Source organism: Vanacampus margaritifer, chromosome 19 (genome assembly GCF_051991255.1).
Source record: "Vanacampus margaritifer isolate UIUO_Vmar chromosome 19, RoL_Vmar_1.0, whole genome shotgun sequence".
Classification (NCBI taxonomy): domain Eukaryota; kingdom Metazoa; phylum Chordata; class Actinopteri; order Syngnathiformes; family Syngnathidae; genus Vanacampus; species Vanacampus margaritifer.
In genome coordinates this window covers 12,814,196-12,837,327 of record NC_135450.1, presented here as the reverse complement: position 1 = coordinate 12,837,327, position 23,132 = coordinate 12,814,196, and the positions used below count along the sequence as shown (strand labels likewise).

The following is a 23,132-nucleotide window of genomic DNA, read 5'->3' as shown; positions in this document are numbered from 1 at the left end:
CCCTCATATTTGCTGTGTTTCATTTGATTGTTTTTCATAAAATATTGATAGTAATTATAACTATGATGTAGATTACTAGTGGACTATGTTCTGATTTAATAGAAATTTGGGTGACATGCTGCCATAGAAATAGAACCTAATCGTGAATAGGCATGGGTAGATTGGCGGTTTACTGTGGTTTGAAAAAGTCATGGTTGCAATAACCGATAATTGCCTCCAATTAACTCATTCACTGCCATTGACGGCTATAAACATAAAAAAATCATTTAAACTATTTCTATTAGTTAAGCATTTTTTTCCACTTTTGTTAACAAGAGTATGAAGACCTAGATTTTTTTAATTGTACATTTAGAACAGATAGCATTTTTGATTAATCGTCATGCGATTAATTACAATTAAAAAATTTGATATATTTTTAAAATTAATTTATGGCAGTGAATAAGTTAACTTTCCCCCCGCCCCCTTGTAGAACACGGATGCCTTTTACCTCTGTAGATTAATGTGCATTATACACCCCACCCTCCCCCTAAAAAAGGTGCTACCAGGTACTAGTTAGCCCCAGGGATGACATGAGTAGCCCACGGGTCTGTTCTAAAAATAGCTCACTACTGATGGGAAAATGTGACTTACTAAGAAGAATTAAAACAAAAGAAGAATGCTACTATTAATTTATTTAAACTTAACATGGTACACATTTCTTCTGTACCAAATATTCTATATTTTGTTTCAAATTAACTCATTCACTGCCATAAAAAAAAGATTATTAAAAATTAGGGGCGGCATTTTTAACATAATAACATGACAAATAGTTAAAATGAATTTTTGACGTCTATAGCCGTCAATGGCAATGAATTAATTAAAAAAAAAAAACGGAACCCAAGTGTGTAAAAACGTTCTGATTAACTGCATCTTGAAGCAACTGAGGAAAATATGGAGCGCAGTACTTAACTGCAGGCAGCAGAGGCGCTGTTCATTCAGTCTCCAATAGTTTGCCATCTCAGAAAGCAACATGACGTCAGCTATGGAAAGTTGTGCTAAATCACTTTTTTGGCACAACTTAGCTTACTACAACACTTAGCATTCTTTGTGACAACACCGAGTGACATCATCTTCAGTTCGCAAGTCTTGATTGCGGCGCTTCACGTAAACATTCGCCCGCGACGTCCATCTTAATAGAAAGCGAAAACAAACAATTCAAACTGAGACAAAATCCTTTTGCATTGCAACAGCAGCAATTTACTACCTGTTCACAAAGCATCATGGGAAGTGTCTTACAAACACCGAAGACAAAATTTCCATCACACTTACAACAAAGAAAACGACTTGTATTTACTTTTCATTAAAATCCGTCATGACTTACCGCTCAGAAAATATACAATGTCCTGTGCTCTCCACAATAGAACTAAAAAAAGGTACAAGATACAGAAAAAAATAAGACCAACACATTTCTTATGTAGCATAAGGAACAAAAAAAATGTAGTTTTACATTGCAGGGAACAAAAAAGCCGGTATGTCGATGTCAAATTTGGAAAATGTATTTGCGATTTAAAATGACCAAAATAAAAGAGTATATTCTGTTGTTGTTTTTTTTGGGAGCAGATTGATTGTCCACTTGTCTTGTCTGTGAAGTGTGTGTGTGTGTGTGTCATCACTGTGTTACATCCCCGCCCATCTGTGTAGCCTTTAAATCTACAGATGGGCTTCATTTGGACAAATTGGGAGTGTTCCACATCCACGCCAGATCAGTTTCTTTTCATCTGAAAACTCAAATCCTTGCAGTTGCAAAAAACAAAGTGACATCTTGAAGGTGCTTTTTTTTTTCTTCAAAGTGTGAATTTAAAAGCAACCCAACAGGAGATGAAGATTTTGCTTAACAGTTCAAACGCATAATCCACACGTTGTTTTTTGTTTGTTTATTTTAATAAGAACACCAGCAATTAAAGCAACAACGTAACACGGTAAATTAAATGACGCGGACAGGTGGGTGGGTTCGGATACGGACGCCTTCAAATACGACTTTCCATCAGGCCGAGGTGGCTGGCTGGTGATAAAGGATGGACAGCGGCTGTAGAAAAGTCCAGAGCGGCCCAGCATGGTTCGCTCGAGTCTATTGGATGGACCGGTTAGGCCTCTTCGGCGGGGGAGGGGGCATTAGCTCAGAGTCCGGGTCTGTTGGGTGTTTGCGGGTCTGGGCTTGGACTGCTTGAGGACAACGGTCCACGTACTCCAACAAGATTTTCTTGGTGACGGGTTCCTGGATGCTTTTACACACCGCTGGGAATAGACAAGGGATGGGAGGGATAACCATGAAGGAGCGGCTAACAGGAAATTCTTGCGGATGCTGCGTGGGAGGTATTATGGACTCAATTGCTGGGCTTGGCGTTTATTGTCTCGGAATACTCTTCACTAGTCTTTAAAGATCAGTCAAAATGCTCTAAAACGGCTGGCGGTGAATGAGTTAAACTGGAGTGGCGACTACCAATGGGAGAAGGGATTATAATGACTGACAGATGAGTATTTGGCGCTCATCTAAAGCTCTTTTCTGGGATAGCGTCCAGTTTTCTTTACGTGTAACAAGAGGTTGACTTCTGGAAAATTGACTTATTTCACTCACGACAACAACAACACACAAATACAACATGACATAACATTTGCGGTCACGTGGAAAATTACCATTTGAAGGACATTCCTGCCATTCAGACTGCTTAAAATGAATGGACCAATTACTGCTATATGGACAAAGGGCAACTTTGTGGTTTAACAAACATTGCTATTTTCAAAAACAGCTTAATTATTTGGTCTATTGTCGTGTAAATCGTGATTGATTCAGTATCAATAGTCAATTATGTTTTCATTACAATAGACATGACTTAAAAGTAGTTTCATTCATGACATCTGAGGCTCAATCAAGCTTTTTTTCCTGTAGTAGCTAGGCTAGGCTAGGCTAATCATCTTGAGCTAACTAGTCTTCACCAACATTTTGGGTAACTCAGGAAGCAATTATATAACAATGTGTGTTTTAAATTTGCAATATTCCTAATTGATTCATGACATAAAGTCACCTTGATTAAAAAAAAAAAAGCGTTTACAGTAACAAGCTAGTTCTGAGAGATATATTGCTAATTGCGTTAAACATAGTCTTCTTCAAGAGAACAGTGCTAGAGAATAAAATGTAGATTCATCATCATTACTTATGATTTACTACTATAATACTACTTTTTTTTTTTTTGTGGACCTGTATTATGGTGGGTAGTGGGCTGGGGACTTGTTTTTAAATCATGTAAAGCATTTTGAGTTGCATTTTTTTGTGCTATATAAATTAAGATTGATTGAATGATATAATCTTGAGGATGCAAAGAAATTTAGGATAACTAAACATGCCCGAAAGGGTCTAGAAACGTCTATAATAATACATGAAAAAAAACCAAAAATCATTTTTAACAGTGGAACGGCAAAGGTGTCAAAAGTAGACACAGCAAACATTCCACTGTAATGGTCTGCCCAAGATAACATGAAGTGGGCAGAATTGCATCCCAATCGTTCTCGTCTTGAGATAAAAGCTGCTTTTGCCTGCAGGCCCTCACAGCAGCACGCCAGTCAGGCAGCCTGAAGCAGCTCAATAAGTCCTGCTTTCTTATCCTCTTCAATCAAGTCATTCTTCCTTATTGCTCCATCTTATTGTGTCAGTGGCTACCGGCATGTGCAACAGGGTCAAGTCAGCACATTGTTGAAGTACAAAACCGTGGGTGAGATAAGAGGACTACATCATGTAAACAGATCTTTAAAAAAACATTAGGAATCCCGTAATGAATGATTCTTATAAATAAACCAGAAGACAAGATTCAGACTTACTTTCTTGGTGGTTACTTTCTGCTCACAAAACACGCCTTCAAGAGGGGAACAAAGACGACTCACCCATGGCCGTGTCGTAGGAGTTTGGGAAGCTCTTGTCGATCCGCTGCCTCATGAACACCCAGCTGTTGTTGGCGAACGTGCACTCGATGATCTTGTTGTCGTACAGTTTGAGCTCTTTCGTGGCCTGCGGCAGACGACACGGCTGTTTTTTTTTACGTTTACAGGTCAGGGAGGACAACGGCGGAATACTCTTGTTATGATTGCCCATTATACTCATTTGGACACCATTGCATTGTGCAAGAGTGAGATCCATCTGGCTCCCGAGGACAAGGCATCATCTGAATGTAATAAATGTAATTCACTAACGGCAATGGCCGCGGTGTTAAAAACACATTAAAAATCCATTTACTTTCAAGATTATATTTGGCGCAGGCAACCGCTGTTCAACATTGAGAAACTGAGTGTTGCAGATCCAATTTTGAAAATTACAGTACTTAAAAAGTTCAAAATTCGAGCCTAAACGTTTAAATTTGCAGACCCACAGTTAAGATTAAAAAAAACAAAAACAATAATTCAATTATCAGCAGCAATAAAAACTAGGGGTGTCAAAATGAGTGCATTAATTTTAAGTTAATTAATTGAAAGTTTAATGATTAATGACCGCCCCTTACTTGGAAAGCCTGTATGGGGGAATTCCAGTCGCAACGCAAAATTTAGCAGTAATAAATGTAATAATAATGCATACATATATTTGTGGAGACTGGGGTCAAGTTGTATTTTACGTTTTTAAAAAGTGAGCGGAATTTCACAAGTTACGTCATGTTAAAGTTTAGATAGCTCTTAATATGAAAAGAAAAATGCATTATTGAGCTGTCATCTAGTGGCAGAAAAATAACCAGTTTAATTTTAACTCAATTTTATGAATTATTATGAAATTACTGTATCAATGACTAAAAGATGCAGCCATATTTCTATTAGTTTATTTATTTTTTCCACTTTTAGGTGAACAAGATTATGAAAACTTAGGAAAAAAAATATTTTATCGTACGCTTTTTAACCTATATAAGAGTTGCGATTAATTGTGAGTTAACTATTGAAGTCATGCGATTAATTAAGATTAAAATATTGAATCGCAAAACACATTATTTAAATTACTGTCATCTCACATTTGATGCCTTTTTTTTTTTTAAAGCCAAAACTGCATTGCTTAGGATTGCACTCTTGGAAGTTGTATAAGGAAACACCACACAAGAGGGATTGTCACATTCTCAACTATGATGACAGTTGGCCACCTCCATGAAGGCATCTGCCCACCTCCATGAAGGTCAAACACTCCGACGCACAAAAACAACATCCAGTCAGTTGCCTGGCTACACGAAGCATTTGTGTGAAGGCGAGATGGTATCTGCCCGACCAGCTGAGCAGAACTAAACTCGAAAGCAATGCCAGGGACATCTACCAGTACATTCATGAGACCAGAAAGGATGCAAGGCAACATTTCACATAATTAGCCTTTTTTTTTTTTATAGCGCAACCTCGGGCTATAATCACAATGGCTCCCATGATTCACTCACTTTGTGATCCATTTCATCCTTTTCACTGCTGTTATGTTGCGGGTCGAAATGACCCGATTCAAGTTAAAGAACAAATGTTACCTTTTCGTTATCAAACTTGGCGCCAAGAGACAATTCATATTTGACAACATATGTATGAAAACAGTAAGGAGCTATTAGAATGTGTCTGTGGTTGATTTTGGAGCATAAAGCATACACTGGGTCAAATTGACCCAACATTCACATCAACAGACTATAAGCAATGGTTCATTTCAACGTATGTGCAATGAAAATGGTTAATAATCAGTTATGTTTATAATTTGTTTTATTATTATTAATGTTTATTCTGTTGGTTTTGGGATGTTAAACATTGTAAGAATTAAAAAAATAATAATTGGGGGGTTAAACATTCCGGGTCAAATTGACCCATTGTAAGTAAAAAATAAATAAAAAAAAAATTATATATATATATATATATCTATTCTCATCAACAGACAATTAAAATTCTTCATTTAGACATTTTCAATTAAAATGTTTAATGTTTATCGAAATGTTTTTAGAAAATTAAAAAGCCCGGGACAAATTGACCAATAACGACAAACTAGTAGTTTTTCCACAATGAAAGTTTTCATCAACAGACAATTAAAATCATTCATTTTGGTATATTTGCATTGAAAACCGTTAATCATGAGCAATAATACATTATCAGGGCACTATTAGAACATTAAACATAGCCCGGGTCAAACCCTTTTCAAACTTAAAGGGCTATAAATAGTTGAACTTCATGATAAAACTTGTTAAAATGGTTCATTTGAAATATTTGCAATAAAAGTGGTTAATAATGTTTATTAGGATGTGTTTATATAATTAAACAGGAACATTATTGCTGTTCTGTGAGAAACCAACTTAACTCTTTGACTGCCAGACGTTTTCAGAAAAGGGATGCCGTGGGTGCCAGCCGATTTAAGCATTTTGACTGATCTTTCAAGGTCCACAGAAAATGATGTGTTTGGACTATGGAAACACACATACTACCAAATGAAAGATTGGACTCTCATCTTTCATCAGAAAAAAAAGTTTGTTTCTACCTTATTCCGTTTTTCAGTAATCAACAATAGAAAATGGTTCGTTTCACCTCTGTTTTGAAACAAACGTCTTTTAACGTCTTTGGCACTCCTCCATAGGATTTTACTAAACGTTATTTAACGTTTTTGGCAGTCAAAGAGCTAACAGGAGGGTTAGCATAGAAGTGGTTTATAGCATTAAAATATATCAGTTTATGATATCTCTTCAACCTACTTCAACAATCCAACAACAAATGAAGCTATTGCAATATTGAGAGGCCGTCTTGCTCGCCATGTTGGGATTTTGCTCAGTTTTTTACGAGACAATCTGTAAGGCTTAATCAAACAAAACAGACTTCTCAGTTGCGGCGCCATTTAATGCAGTGGGATAACACAACAAACAAGCAACAGATGAGTACTCTATAATGCGCAGAGCTCAGAGCTGTGATCTGGATGACTGACTTGTTTCCTCATATTTGATATGAAAACATATCAGTGAGCAGCAAAGCGCGGCCATTTTAATCACCTCCTTGAAATACTTGCATCGGTGCACAAAGGGATCTCAATACCAACAAAGAGCATGGAAACAGCATGTTGTCCAAGTTGACAGTGACATTCAACAAAGGTCAGGCGTGGAAAAAACAGCCAAGAAAACAATGGTGTTTGGCAAGATCCTAGAATTCTACATGAAGGCTTCATCCTTCCCGGAGTGTGGGGCATCTGGGCTGACAGCGGGGGCGCCACAAATATCACACAGGAAGCACGAAAGAGTGTGAGGGAGGGAAGATGGAGAACGCAGGCCTCAGCCAAGTTCCATCAAGTCAAGTTCAGACATACAAATTAACAAGCATTAATAGTAGGGAGCTATTTTCTGTAGCTTGTGTGGACAAAATTATGTTCATGAAAGAAAACGCCACAATAGCCATTAGACAGGTTTCCATCCAATTGTTTTGAATTTTTTAAGCAAATTTGCCCGTTTCCAGCTGTTGTTCTTTTGCGAATATTGAGAGGGGGACTCCGCCGCTGTAGGTGGCGCTGTATACACCATAGAGATGTGATCCACCATTACTTTACGTCGTATGAGTTTTCTTTTGTAAATCTTGATCAACCGTAGCGTTTCTTTGCTGTTTTCCATCTAAACTAGCATTAATATTAACTTCTTTAATTAATTCCAAAAAGATTTCTGTTTTGTCACCCCCCCCCCCAAACATACCTTACTTTATCCTCCGACATTGCTTTGGGACGACAAACGTACGTGCGACGTGTATCCAGTCTTGCCAACGGTTATTTGCAAAACCTGTTTCCATCGCCAAAATTTGCATTTTCATTTTTTTCTTCAAAATGCTATGTGTTATATAAATCAACCAATCATTATCAGTGGCCGAGTGGTTAGAGTGTCCGCCCTGAGACTGGGAGGTCGTGGGTTCGATTCCCGGCCGGGTCATACCAAAGACTATAAAAAATGGGACCGATTGCCACTCTGCTTGACACTCAGCATTAAGGGTTGGAATTGGGAGGTTAGATCATCACATGATTCCCGAGCGCGGCGCTGCTGCTGCTCACCGCTCCCTCAGGGGATGGGTCAAATGCGGAGAACAAATTTCGCTCCACTTAGATGGGTGTGACAATCAGTGGATCTTATCTTTTTGCTTCATGAAGATCCAATACTGCAGGTAAGACTGCATTAGTAAGGTGACCGGACTAGAGACTTGACTTGCGATTAACCTTTGACCTCACTTGCCCAAGACAAAATGACTTTGTCATAGCTTACGACTTGAAGGTTTACAATTTGAGGCTTACCATCTCCCATACGTATTCAAAATTTAGTGAACATTGACAAACATCACAGCCAGATAGATGCTTGTGTAGTTCCACTGATTTTTTTTTTTTATTGGATGTGTTCTAACAACTCCTAAAACCCCAATTAAACTTTTTAGTCTGGAATTTTGATGTGAAAATTTCTGAGCGTTGACTTTCCAGCGCAGTCAATGTATCCTTAACATCTTCTAGTCTAGATTTCTCCAGCATTGTGGGTAAATAACATGCTTGTTTACCTTGTGTGCAAGACTGTGACAGCCACAATAACACCTGCCTGTCACGTTGCAAGCCCGTCTTTTATCTGTCTGCCGCTCAACGTGAATGAACTCATTGGAGTGTCACTCGATCTCAGTGTAAAAAGAGCACAGAGTCCTGCGTGTACTATTAGCAACATATCCTGTCAGCAATGCTGGCAAAAGCATAACGGCTTTAAAATCAAGGAACAATGATCTCAAACTATTAGTATTAGTGTTCACTGTCTTAACTCATTCACTGCCATTGACGCCTATAAACGTCAAAAATTCATTTTACAGGGATGTGATTTGACCAAAGTGAAATTATCTGAAAATTTAGCCGGGGGTCTGGGGGCTGCTGGAGCCCAGCTTGGTCCAGCTCATGGGTTTTCCGTGTTTTTAAGTACTTTCAATGCACTCACATGACAAAGAAATAGACAAAACAACAGCATAAATTTTCAATGTATATTGAACTATCCCATATAAAATGGCAGTTTTAGTCAACTCAAAATCAGTCACATTCAAAAACATTGGACTGCCTTTGCTTTTAAAAACTATCACTGAGAATATCATCATATCTAACTAATGTGATTACTAAGTTAACACATAAATAATGTTGAAGAGTTCAAAATTTCATGAACAAATAATTGTATCATGACCAAATGAAAAGTAACTCATATTAGAGCATACCACAAATGTCTTTGTTATAGCAGAAGATGTTATCTGTCGGAGTCATGTGCATACACAATGAACTACTAAAAAATAAATAAAATAAAAAAATCGGAATTTTTTTTTGGGAGGGGGAGATAAAAGAAGCGGAATTCCGCGAATTAGCGGAAAAATCACATCCCTGCTTTTAACTATTTCTATTAGTTTAACATTTTTTCCCACTTTCGTTAACAAGAGTATGAAAACCTATTCATTTTTTTTTTTTAAAGAAAAGAAAAGATTATTAAAAATTGGAGGCGTCAGGCGATTCGATTTTTTAATTGTAATTAATCGCATGACTTCAATAATTAACTCACGATTAATCACAAATATTATTTCTAGTCTAAATGTAGAATTTTTTCCCTAGGTTTTCATACTTCTGTTAACAAAAGTGGGAAAAAAATGTTAAACTAATAGAAATAGTTCAAATTAATTTTTGACGTCTATAGCCGTCAATGGCAGTGAATGAGTTAATTGCAAAAAAAAAAAAAAAGCAACAGCAAACGGATTAACAAGGTCTAACAATGTTGGACCGGCATTATGTTGCTCTACTAGAAAAATCAAAAGAGGGATCATATTTCAGAAGGGACTTACCGGGATTGACTTTTTACCAACTGTCACTACGCATGGAAATTCAAAGAGAGGATTACGACAAGTATTGTCGCAGAACTTTTACTTGTTATTGTTCGCATTATATTTAATTGTAATGATCACTGTTTATGACAATTGTTGACTTGGAGGAATTATGTGGGTCTATTGCTTCATAATGAGGCGCGCAGGGTTCATTTAGAACTTCCACTTGGGGAAACAAATATTCATTGCTTGATAAATAAGACTAGTGCGCTTGAATGGGCTTTATTTACAATACTTTTGGGGCGTCAGGCTCATAGAAACCATTTTTTGGTGCCTTCTTGGCCCCTTAATTGGGTAGTGGGTGTCTACAGTGTAATGTTTAGTCTCAAGAAGTCTGGGATGAATAATTTATCAACTGTTTACTTCTGCCAAGCGAAAATGCATGGTGTATTAGTCTGACTGCACCGGTTGTTTTTAAAAAATCTGGATTATGCCAAAATTACAAAGACAATTTGTACAAAAGTTGGTCTGCATGTACCAAAACCAATTAGGTGAAGCTCATTATAAAAAAAAGTGTGGCTATATCAATTTATTTCCCCTCAATCTTGACTGAGGTCTGCGCTCTACTAAGAGATATTTTAGTGCAGTTTCATTTAGATTCCTTTTTTGCAATCTAGGTAAAAAAAAGATGCCTTTTCAATCAACTCCAAGCAATCCGAGAAGCAACGCTTTAACGCTTCATCAAGTTTGGATGGATTTGGATGTGCCATTGACGCTGAAACGAGGTCTGCAATTGCTTCATGTGCTCCATTGGATCATCTGATACACATATTCGGGGTACTATTCTACATTTGTGGGAACAAAAATAGCGCTGCAAATGTGCAATATTTTCTTTTTGCGGTGAACATTTCCAGAGTATAAAAAAAATATGCTGTTCATTAAGACACAATCACCCAATCTCTATGCCTCTAAAATTAGTGTGTTTGGATGTTATTGCCTGAAACTGACAAATGAAATCTGTTGAATCAAGTTCTCATTAAAAAAAAAGTACTTATTACACATTTACTCAATTGCCTAAAAATGAGGAAGTCGGCCTTAACTCTTTGACTGCCAAAAACGTTAAATAACGTTTAGTAAAATCCTAGGGAGGAGTGCCAAAGACGTTAAAAGACGTTTGTTTCAAAACAGAGGTGAAACTAACCATTTTCTATTGTTGATTACTGAAAAACGGAATAAGGTAGAAACAAACTTTTTTTTTTTCTGATGAAAGATGAGAGTCCAATCTTTCATTTGGTAGTATGTGTGTTTCCATAGTCCAAACACATAATTTTCTGTGGACCTTGAAAGATCAGTCAAAATGCTTAAATCGGCTGGCACCCACGGCATCCCTTTTCTGAAAACGTCTGGCAGTCAAAGAGTTAACTTAAAAAGGCATTTGTGAATGAAATAAATTTGTCAATTAGAATGAATGGTCATTTCGGCAGTCACATTGTCAGACTAATTTCACCAGAAGGAACCAGTCCCACAATGAGATACTCTGATCCTCATTTCTGGTGACAAGGTCTGTCAGCCAACTCTCAAATTATCAATGATTAATGAGCCGCGCTCTTCGGCCGCATAACGGTGAAATTCAGCGAAAAAATGGGTCGGCCGATGGGCTGTGGAAAATGACTCCATTTCATCGCAAGACTTGGCTGCATATCAGGAAATGGAGTAAAACTGAATAAGGGGAAGGAGTATAAATAATTAGCGGGACTAATTATTAACCAGTGGCTCATTAGAATGAGCACAGCAATACGTGTCAAAAGTAAGACCGAGATGGCAGTAAGTCAGCTCTAACAGGATCATCATATATCCATATTTGCTCCTATAGTGGCCGGGGGGCGTTTTCCTGAAATGCAGACGGGTCCAGGTGTCAATGTGAGATAAGGCATTTATTACATTATTTAATGAATACTCAAATAGATGTTTCATATACAGTACATGTTCCACTCAGCTCACTCTAGAACTTGTCTGTGGTTTGTTTCAAAAATTTAATTTTCCGTTAAGGGACCACCACAATCAGTATAATAAATGAGAACACAAATCAAATCAATACAATAGGATATTTTCAGCAGCAGCCTGGGTGGTAAGAAACTGAGGGCACACATTGGCTTTATGAATATGGATGGGCGTTAGCTAACACTGGGGAGCGAGCACACGCGGAGGCGACTGGGAAGCTAATCACGGTCTACATAATGTAAGATCCTCTTTATACTGTTTGCATGTCCACGTGTGAACAGTCGTGTTTATAAACTCAGGTCTGAATAAAAAGGAGGCGATTTCAGGAAATAAGGTGGTCTCAAGAAATCAGATGTTGCCATGTCTTTAGCTGGCGTGCTACCTTATTACCATAATTCATGCGACGATTTACTTGAAAACATCCTAGAACAACAAGAGCAGGAAAAAAACACCAAAAATGACAGTAGCAGCTTTTCGGAGTAACACAGACTGCCAAGGGCTGATTCGTGGAAATCGGGCATGAAGTGACAAGAGCAGAAGAGTGGGGTAATCACTCGATGACAGAACCCAAACTGCACTTGAGACAATGCCAACATTGTATCCAACTGAAAGCACGTCTAATAAATGGCCGTCATCGTTAGATGGAAAAACTTCACATGTGGACGCAGATTAAATTTTATATATAAGGGTAAATTAGGGTAAAAAAAAGGAAAAAGAGATTTAATTGGGATGCTAATTACACAATGAATAAACTAATAAACCGCAATTAAACATATGCAATAATCTAAAATTAAATTTCAAATCATATAGCTCAGTGTTCAGAAGATGACATTAAAAAGGAAAATTTGAATTCAGAGCATGTTATCATATTAACTCTTTGACTGCCAGACGTTTTCAGAAAAGGGATGCCGTGGGTGCCAGCCGATTTAAGCATTTTTGACTGATCATTCAAGGTCCACAGAAAATTATGTGTTTGGACTATGGAAACACACGTACTACCAAATGAAAGATTGGACTCTCATCTTTCATCAGAATTTTTTTTTTGTTTCTACCTTATTCCGTTTTTCAGTAATCAACAATAGAAAATGGTTAGTTTCACCTCTGTTTTGAAAAAAAAACGTCTTTTAACGTCTTTGGCACTCCTCCATAGGATTTCACTAAACGTTATTTAACGTTTTTGGCAGTCAAAGAGTTAAGATTAAAATCTATCATAAAGAAATGCCACCAATGTCGTTCATGCCTTTAGGGAAATAAAGTACGCCAACAAGCTTTTCGCCAGGAATTTGTTGACACGCATGTTTCTAAAAATAGCAAATGACGGCCCTAATAAGGAAACAGTACATGCGGGAATTCATTAGTGGTCATGTTGAGCTAAACAAAATGGGATCCTATTATAATAAAAACAAATGGTGTATTAAAATGCAACAAAAACAAACAAGTTAATTGAAAACGAATACGGCAGGCGTCATATAAAAGCTCAATTAAATGTCTGCTTTGTTTTGCTGCTAATGTGAAACAATACCCAAATCACCGCTTTCACAACTGATATGAAACAAATTGGAACTTGCCTTATGATGCGAGGATTATCAATCACTTAAGATGAAATGGCAATTACGGTACATTGACTCCACTTGGGTCTATGAAATTTATGACAGATAACATGAACGACCTACATATCATAAAATTGCATGTTCCTTAAAAGGGAAGCCAACCTATTTTTTTTTTTTTGGGTGACAATAATATGTTCTATGCATTCCAACTAGTCTAAATATGGCATTCTGGTTAACATTGCATTAGTGGAATATGAGTCAAGTAGCAAAATCCAGCCATTTTCATCCATCTGAGCGGGTGGCCATTTTGCCACTTGCTGTGAACTGAAGATGACATCAATGTTGCTCAGGTCGGAGGTAACAACCAATCACAGCACAGCTTCAGAAAACAAGTGAGCTGTGATTGGTTGCTGCCTGAACCCTGAACAACTGTGATGTCATCTTCAGTCGACAGCAAGTGGCAAAATGGCCGCCCCCTGAAATGGGTTAAAACGGCTGGATTTTGCTTCATAACTCATATTCCAAAAATGTAATATTATTCAGAATGTCATGTTTAGACAAAGTGAGGTCACATATGACATATTATTGTCAAGAAATGTCGACGGTTGACTTCCACTTTAAAATTGCATCAAATGGAAATTTCATATACCTCTAATTTCTCATTTTTAGTTCCTGATCATAAAATAGCCCCAAGAACTTGAAATAAGGCCGGGTAACAACTGTTGCTTGGCTGATTTTTTTTCTCCCTCGCACGTTGCCTCTATTTTTCAGCAGTGAAACATTAAACAGGACCACAAGTTGTGGAATTCATTAAAAGCAACCCATTCGTTCTCTCACCTTCATCTTCGCAAAGGGCCTCTCGTAGTTGCCGACGTAAAGCAAGCCGACGGTCTGAGGCAGCAGCCTGCAAAGACGAAAACAGGCTACAGTTATCAGGATGCAGCACAAGAAGTATCTGGAGCGGTGCGAAGACATCATCACAATGCTTCCATTTTGCGGCTAGTAACAGAAAGGCAGAAATGTGATATAGCACCCCCGTGAGCCCTTCTGTCTCTCTGCCCAGCTTGAGGTACAGAGAAAATGACATTATGTCCACAATCCAAGGCTGAGGGCTGTGATAAATCGGAGGCAAAAGTACAGAATAGGAAATAAGATTCCGCAAATTATGTACAAAGTGAGATCAACATGAGTTGTTTTTGTGTGTGTGTACGATGGAAGTGTCTGCGCGGTATTTGTGTCTCATCCCCGAGATGAAGCCCAACAGATGTCTTAATCACACACTGCTCCAGTACCTCCACCCCCACCCCCCCACCCATGCTCCCCCCATCAGAAGCCTGTTGTTATTTGCACACTCAAGCTCTATTAGGATGGAAGATTCAAGAGCAGGCTCCGGTTTTATTTTAGTTACCCATCCACGGAGCGGAAACAAAGGGAGCTATTGTTACTAACTGATAGCTCAAACTACAGTGCGGTGCTAGTGAATCTCATTCAGAGACTGAGAAGAAATAGGAGACTGTCATTCCACCCCCCAACCCTTCTGTGTAATAATAGCAAACATGGAGAGGGAGGAAGGACATTAAAAGAGCCAAATTGCCCTGCTGCAGTAATGGACTCGTGCATCTGTCCTTCCTTTCTTGTCATTGCTCTATTAATACGATGGACTAACACATTTGGTACAAAAAGAAAAAAAAAAAAACTGACATTTTTATTGCACTTTGCCAAATGGTTAGGGTGACGTAAACAATACATTACACACATTGCAACCTTCTAATGGAAAGTTGTTGGTTGGTTTGAATGCCCAAAGAAGAACAACTCTATGGGCCTAAAGAAATGATCAGAAAAAGGAAAAAAAATAAAAGGAGGGGGGGGGGGGGGCAACTTAAAGCTAAGAGAAAAAATATGACAAATGTGCTCCCCTTATCTCAAGAGAACAGTAACGCTTTTCCTTATGAATTGCTTTGCAGCCTGCCAGATTATGCTAATAAAATAACAAAATAGAGCAATTGTCACAATATGCATCATGAGGTTGAAAAAATAATACACATGTGCACAGTCCATTTCCTTGGGAATCTTTCATATATAACATCAGTTAATACATGATCAGGATTTTTCAGCCGATCACCGATCAAGGAGTTTGGAAAAAACGATCAACGATTTAACTCTTTGACTGCCAAAAAAACGTTAAATAACGTTTAGTAAAGTCCTATGGAGGAGTGCCAAAGACGTTAAAAGACGTTTTTTTCAAAACAGAGGTGAAACTAACCATTTTCTATTGTTGATTACTGAAAAACGGAATAAGGTAGAAAAAAACTTTTTTTCTGATGAAAGATGAGAGTCCAATCTTTCATTTGGTAGTATGTGTGTTGCCATAGTCCAAACACATAATTTTCTGTGGACCTTGAAAGATCAGTCAAAAATGCTTAAATCGGCTGGCACCCACGGCATCCCTTTTCTGAAAACGTCTGGCAGTCAAAGAGTTAAAAAAACTTCATAAGGAAAGCCAATCAATGACATCATTGATCAATCGGTCAAATTAATACATTACAGCAAAACACCAACTTTGCATAAAAATGCTAAATATCGTCTGATCCATATCCAGCCGATCGGATCGGTGTAAAGACTAGTTAAGAGGGGCTGTTCCATAAAGACACTTCTGGGGTATTGTCTCTCTTCCTTCCTTCCATCCAATCCTCATTATGGTCACTAGCGAGCTGGAGCCTATTCCAGATGACTTTGTCCAAAAGGCTGGGGACACACTGGACTTCGGCGCCAACCAATTGCAGCCAAACAATTCATACTCACTTTTTCCCCCAATTGAAAGTCTGTGCTAACCACTTCTCCCTCAATTCGGCATATTTTTTTGCTATATACGTTAAACCTGCATTCTCATCATTCGCAAGGTTTAATGGAAGCGCTTTTAAAATGTCCAAGGTTCATTTTCAAGCCTTTCTTTCAAAGATCCATTTTACAAACTTGCTCGTATTGCATTGGTTAGCGTCAATAGTCAAGGTTCAGACATTCTGCCGGAGGTCAAATTGAAGCAAGAAAGTTTAAGATACATTTTCAAGCCTTTCTGAGTACATCGCACGACTATAAAATGCTTTCAAAATGAAAATTCTATAACATTCAAAGGTAAAATATTTGATGACATCTCCATCTAACAAGGGAGTTATTTAATTAACTCTTTGACTGCCAGACGTTTTCAGAAAAGGGATGCTGTGGGTGCCAGCCGATTTTAAGCATTTTGACTGATCTTTCAGGGTCCATAGAAAATTATGTGTTTGGACTATGGAAACACACATACTACCAAAAAAAGATTGGACTCTCATCTTTCATCAGAAAAAAAAAAGTTTGTTTCTACCTTATTCCGTTTTTCAGTAATCCACAATAGAAAATGGTTAGTTTCACCTCTTTTTTGAAACAAACGTCTTTTAACGTCTTTGGCACTCCTCCATAGGATTTTACTAAACGTTATTTAACGTTTTTGGCAGTCAAAGAGTTAAACAGATTTGTGGCGAAACGAATCATTTATAAAGCACTTTGTTCAAGATGAAAACATCAGATTCATATTCAACCATTATTAGCAATTAAGCAGCTCTCAGAAAAACCCTGCGGACGACGATGAGAGAAAAGGCAAGGTCAGCAGCCTTTTTATGGAATTGAAATCTCTTTAAACAGGCCGGCTCAAGCTCGAGTAAATGATGGAAATACCCAATGAAAGCTCAACTTTGATGACGTTCCGCAGCATCAAGGGGTAAAAGAAATGCTGGGTGTGTCCGTTAAACAATTGATGAATTGAGACGCTGGAATGTCACTGGAGTGCCGCCGCAATCAAGAAGATGGTAACAAGAAGCCTCTCAAGGGCCAGTTAAACGGAACCATTTCCCATTTCTGGGAATGTGAAAACACTGCACACCTATCGCAGGATGATGTAAGCGTTAGTCATGGCCTCCGCAGACGCAACGCCGCTGGATCAATTTATCCATCGTTTAAGCGCTCCGTGCAATACTTGGGGACTGCTGAAATGCCAGTTTGAATAGATGCTGCTTTGCATTTTTTCTTCGCTTCCACCTCTCCGTTCCTCCTGACGACAATAACAAACAACAGCCTGCCTCTGTGCCCGCGTGCAAACGATGACAAAACATCAAGGCGGAGACGTGCGCAAGGATCGATTGCGTGGGCTGATGAATACGCTACTGTTACCCTCCTCGCGTGTCTGCCCATCTCTCTCAGATGGTTAACAGAGGAGAGAGGTAAAAAAAAAAAAATAATCCAAGATGGCGTGCGGTCTGATGAGAGCATCTCTCTCAAAAACGGCATCAACAATCATGCTCTGTGTTCTCCGGCAACGCAGCCGTACAAGATTTCGACTTTGATGTCAGAAAGAGCGGCTGTGAACTTTCCTTTCTTTTCTTTGATCCTTCCTCGGGTCTCCTGACGGCCTCACGACTATGGCTGGAAGTGTTCGGTTTAGGTGACCGGTATGGGATTTTTTAATAGTTTTTAAGTGAACTAATGAATACACACACACATACACAAAAAAAAAGAGAGCCATGATGATGACGTCAAATCGGTAACATTACCGAATGAACAATACTGAGCTCTCCAGAATTTTTTTTTAAAAAAAATAAAAGAAAGAGCGGCTGTGAACTTTCCTTTCTTTTCTTTGATCTTTCCTCGGGTCTCCTGACGGCCTCACGACTATGGCTGGAAGTGTTCGGTTTAGGTGAACGGTATGGGGGATTTTTGAATAGGTTTTAGGTGAACTAATGAATACACACACATTCGGACGCACGCACACACACAACCCACATACACACAAAAAAAAAAGAGAGAGCCATGATGATGACGTCAAATCGGTAAAATTACCGAATGAACAATACTGAGCTCTCCAGAAAAAAAATAAAAAATAAATAAAAGAAAGAGCGGCTGTGAACTTTACTTTCTTTTCTTTGATCCTTCCTCGGGTCTCCTGACAGCCTCACGACTATGGCTGGAAGTGTTAGGTTTAGGTGACCGGTATGGGATTTTTTTTAATAGGTTTTAGGTGAACTAATGAATACACACACACTCGAACGCACGCACACACACACCCACATACACACAAAAAAAAAAGAGAGAGCCATGATGATGACGTCAAATCGGTAAAATTACCGAATGAACAATACTGAGCTCTCCAGGAAAAAAATAAATAAACAAATGAAAGAAAGAGCGGCTGTGAACTTTCCTTTCTTTTCTTTGATCCTTCCTCGGGTCTCCTGACGGCCTCACGACTATGGCTGGAAGTGTTAGGTTTAGGTGACCGGTATGGGATTTTTTTAATAGGTTTTAGGTGAACTAATGAATACACACACACTCGGACGCACGCACACACACACCCACATAAACAAACAAAAAAAAAGAGAGAGCCATGATGATGACGTAAAATCGGTAAAATTACTGAATGAACAATACTGAGCTCTCCAGAAAAAAATAAAAAAATAAATAAAAGAAAGAGCGGCTGTGAACTTTCCTTTCTTTTCTTTGATCCTTCCTCGGGTCTCCTGACGGCCTCACGACTATGGCTGGAAGTGTTCGGTTTAGGTGAACGTTATGGGATTTTTTTAATAGGTTTTAGGTGAACTAATGAATACACACACACTCGCACGCACGCACGCACACACCCACATACACAAAAAAAAAAGAAAAAAAAAGAGAGCAATGATGATGACATGTCAAATCGGTAAAATTACCGAATGAACAATACTGAGCTCTCCAGAAAAAAATAAAAATAAAAAATAAATAAAAGAAAGAGCGGCTGTGAACCTCCCAATCTGTGGACGAAGAATGACGGCGGGGCTCAGAACTGGGACAAGTCACCGAGGTTACCTGGCTCTCGTGGGAGGAGGCTGCGTGACCGTCGAGTCTGTCGCGGTGGATCTGTTTGAGTGCACTCGCGCAACGGTCTTCACACGCTGTGCCACAGCGAAGCACAGAGCGCACTGACCAGATACACGGGAGGGAACAAAAAACGTACAGAACCGCAAGCTATCATTTGTGTGAGTGGCTCGTCACAGCTGGACTTTCAGCGCACTATTTATTTTTAATAAGATGCTAATGTTTGCTAATTACCATGTACAGACAAAAATACATGAAATGGAAAAGTTAAATGACGCTGTTGGCTAACAAATGATTTTTTTTTTTACTTTATTACTCCACAATGATGTTTAAAATGTGAATAGTAATCAATCATTTATTTTGGCTTGAGAAAACAGAGCCTCTTGCAGTAACATAATTTTTTTTTCCACCGCATACAAAGGGGTCCTTGATTATTTGCAAACACCACATTTGCGCATTCCCGCCGTGCAGAATTGGCTGCTGTGGTGGGCGACAGAGTGAAAGTGTTCAGTCTGCCCGGGTCCATTCACTTGTGTTCTTACTGAGGATGCAAAATTCAGGGAATTTTCAAATCCATGGGAATTAATAAGAAATTTGCGCAACTGTACTTCCCTGTATCGGGTCAACTTTCCATTATGTAAATCTTCCAACTTTGAAAATTCCTGGACTTTTGCAACCCTGCTTGTTAACAAGCATGTTCTGCGTTAATTTGCATAATAATCTAGAATAATTGAAAAACATCTCTTTTCTATATGATGGCGGGGCTCAGAACTCTTTTATATATATATATATATATATATATATATATATATATATATATATATATACATATATATATATACATATATATATATACATATATATATATACACATATATATATACATATATATATATACATATATATATATATATATACATATATATATATATACATATATATATATACACATATATATATATACATATATATATATACACATATATATATATACATATATATATATACACATATATATATACATATATATATATACACATATATATATACATATATATATATATACATATATATATATACACATATATATATACATATATATATATATACATATATATATATATACATACATATATACATACATATATATATACATACATATATATATACATATATATATATACATATATATATATACATATATATATATATATACATATATATATATATATATATATATATTGTACTTGAGGACTCCCTGCATATATATATATATATATATGCAGGGAGTCCTCAAGTTGGATTTCAGGTTTTTTCAACTTTTGTAAATCAGGCACGTAATTAAAAAAAAAAAAATATATATATATATATATATATATATATATATATATATATATATATATATATATATATATATATATATATATATATATATTTATTTATTTTATATATATTTTTATTTTATTTTTTTACGTGCCTGATTTACAAAAGTTGAAAAAACCCGAAATCCAATTTCAGGTTATTCCAGTGGAAATTACACCTCCCCACTTCCGACTTCCAACCTTTCTACTAATACATACAAGAAACACGGAAAGCCCCTAATTACCTGCAAGGGAATGATTGCCTTTTACAGCACAGAAAATTCTTTTTTAAGGGTGGGCGGGGGACACAAAGATAAACACCGGTGCATCTGAATAATTCATGCTGCAGAGGATGATGACCGCAAAATGAGAGAACACGTGAAGGGCAGCCGTGCTCTTTGCACTTAAAGCCTTTAAAAGCATATATTCGGTGAGAATGTGGTCAAAGGAAGGAACGCTGCACACTATCACAGCGTTTCCATCAGATGAATTGCTCCCCGAGGCAGTGGGGGGGGGGGGAGGGGGGGCAAAGTGTGAGATATAGACAAAAGATTTGTCAGTTCAATTTTTTTTTTATCGATTTAAGGCTTCTTTTTTATTATTATTGTGAAGCACAAAGTGACACTATATAAACACACCAGTGCGGGAGTTCCTGTTTTACATACCCTTCTCCTCCGACTTTTGTGATCTTGAGGCGAAAGTCCACCGAATTGAGGTTCGGGGGCTTCCATTTCAGGATGTCGTCGCACCTTCCGGGCTTGTATCTCTGCGGACACATAAAAAAAACGTGCTTGGATGAATATACGGTAAATATAAAAAAAAAGGTCTGCGCGTCCCTTTGAAATGCCAGAGATAATTCCTTTTGTGACTTTTTACAACCTGTGCATCTATTTTTTTGGTATCTTTTCAAGAGAGGAAGAAATCATAAACAAAGTGTGCACAGTCTCTTACAATTGGGATCTTTGTTTAAGAGTAAGCAATGACTTCTGAACAAAGTCTACACAATGTACACCCATATCGTCTAAATCTTCTTCTTTCATTTTTTTTCCTCAGTTGAGATGTTCAGGTCTTATACAGAGCACAATCAAAGGTGGCGGTCACGGTCTCTTTCTTTCCGTCATTTGCACAGGGGTGTGCGGACTTTTTATATCCGCCGCAGAGTCAAAGTGTTTTAATGAAACAGGATTACATTATGCCACTGTGTGTCTTTGTCAAGCTCGTACGCCTGCGGACTTGGCTGAGCGACCCGTGAGCAGAATTTCTAAGTAGAGGAATTGCCTTAATGGTAACCGTCAGACTTTTTTACACTCGATTCGAAATGGTTAAAAAAAAAAAAAGGCTATGCAAAATTGCACAGTTGGATCACGTCATAATACAGAAGTTGAGCAACCTTTCAGTCATCTTAAGTGTGCTTCAGCGCAATCGCGCAGGCTTACCTCCACACCTCCTTGATTATTTGTGTGTGCGTGACATTTCGGAGGATATGACGCGCGGTGGAATATGAGAAATGTTTAAGGCATTGTGAGTGGAGGCGGGAACAGATGACCAGATTCTGTCACTGTCAGGTTGCCCGGGTAACAAAAGTATACGCCGAGGGAAGATGTCTGCAAAACAGACAGGATTCCTCCCTCAGGAGATCCTGCGCTTGTTACATCACATGACCAAATATGGCCGAACCCGGCCCAACTCTTGCCTAACAAGTAGTTCTGCCACACATGTTTATTGATGATGTTTCACTTTGCTATCTAAATTCGAAATGGATTAACGGACTGGTCGCTCGAAATTGAAGTCCCATCTTAGGACTTCTTTCCGTGTGTTTATTAATTAATCATTTATTTATTTATTATTAATGTATTGATTGTTTAAATTGTGTTTATTGTACTTAAGTGTTTTATTGATTGTTTTTTGTTTTGTTTTTATAGTTGGTTTTACTTGATTTTATGTGTATGATCTCAATGTGCAGCACTTTGGAAGCGCTTGTTTATAAAAATGTGTTATAGAAATAAAGTGGATTGGATAAATTGTGGGCCTCTTGGGGGGTAAAATAGAGGGAAATAATTAAAAAGCACCGCATCGGCCCAAAACGTCTTGCCCTGTATGCCAAATGGTCAGTCCAGCCCTGATATACTGGGTGTAACAAAAAAAACAGTTTGAACCGGAAAGTTTTTTTTTTTTTTTTTTATGATGCAAGTGCATCAAACTGAATTGAGTCGAAGTGTTCAACTTTGAAATATATTGAGATATGTGTCAAATCGTCTTTTATTGGAGAGCTATATCGTCATTCAAATGTATGCAAAATGACAACAAAGCCAAACCTAATCGAATCGTTCCACTTTCAAATCGTACTGTCCTTGTATTGTTTCACATGCCGCATACTGAAAACACAAATAAATACATGGACTGTATAAATGTAAATAAATATACGTACATATTTATATGTACAGTATTTATTAACTGTACATATATACAGTGCAAATATGTTTATATGCACATATTCCTACATGAAAATGGTGTAAAATTTTTGCTCATGTTGACATTT

The 23,132-nt window shown here is 37.8% G+C and overlaps 1 protein-coding gene across 1 annotated transcript in view; it reads right to left on the bottom strand.

Moving 5' to 3' along the window:
• Positions 1 to 1,210: 1,210 nt before the first annotated feature.
• Positions 1,211 to 23,132, bottom strand: part of rngtt (RNA guanylyltransferase and 5'-phosphatase) — a 71,724-nt gene continuing 49,802 nt past the window's right edge. Inside the window, exons 13-16 of the mRNA XM_077552605.1 lie at positions 21,259 to 21,359; positions 14,193 to 14,259; positions 3,916 to 4,039; positions 1,211 to 2,274 (exon numbers count right to left, since the gene is read on the bottom strand). Of these exons, the coding sequence (XP_077408731.1) occupies positions 2,108 to 2,274; positions 3,916 to 4,039; positions 14,193 to 14,259; positions 21,259 to 21,359 (459 nt within the window). The 3' untranslated portion in view covers positions 1,211 to 2,107. The remainder of the gene's footprint in view (positions 2,275 to 3,915; positions 4,040 to 14,192; positions 14,260 to 21,258; positions 21,360 to 23,132) is intronic.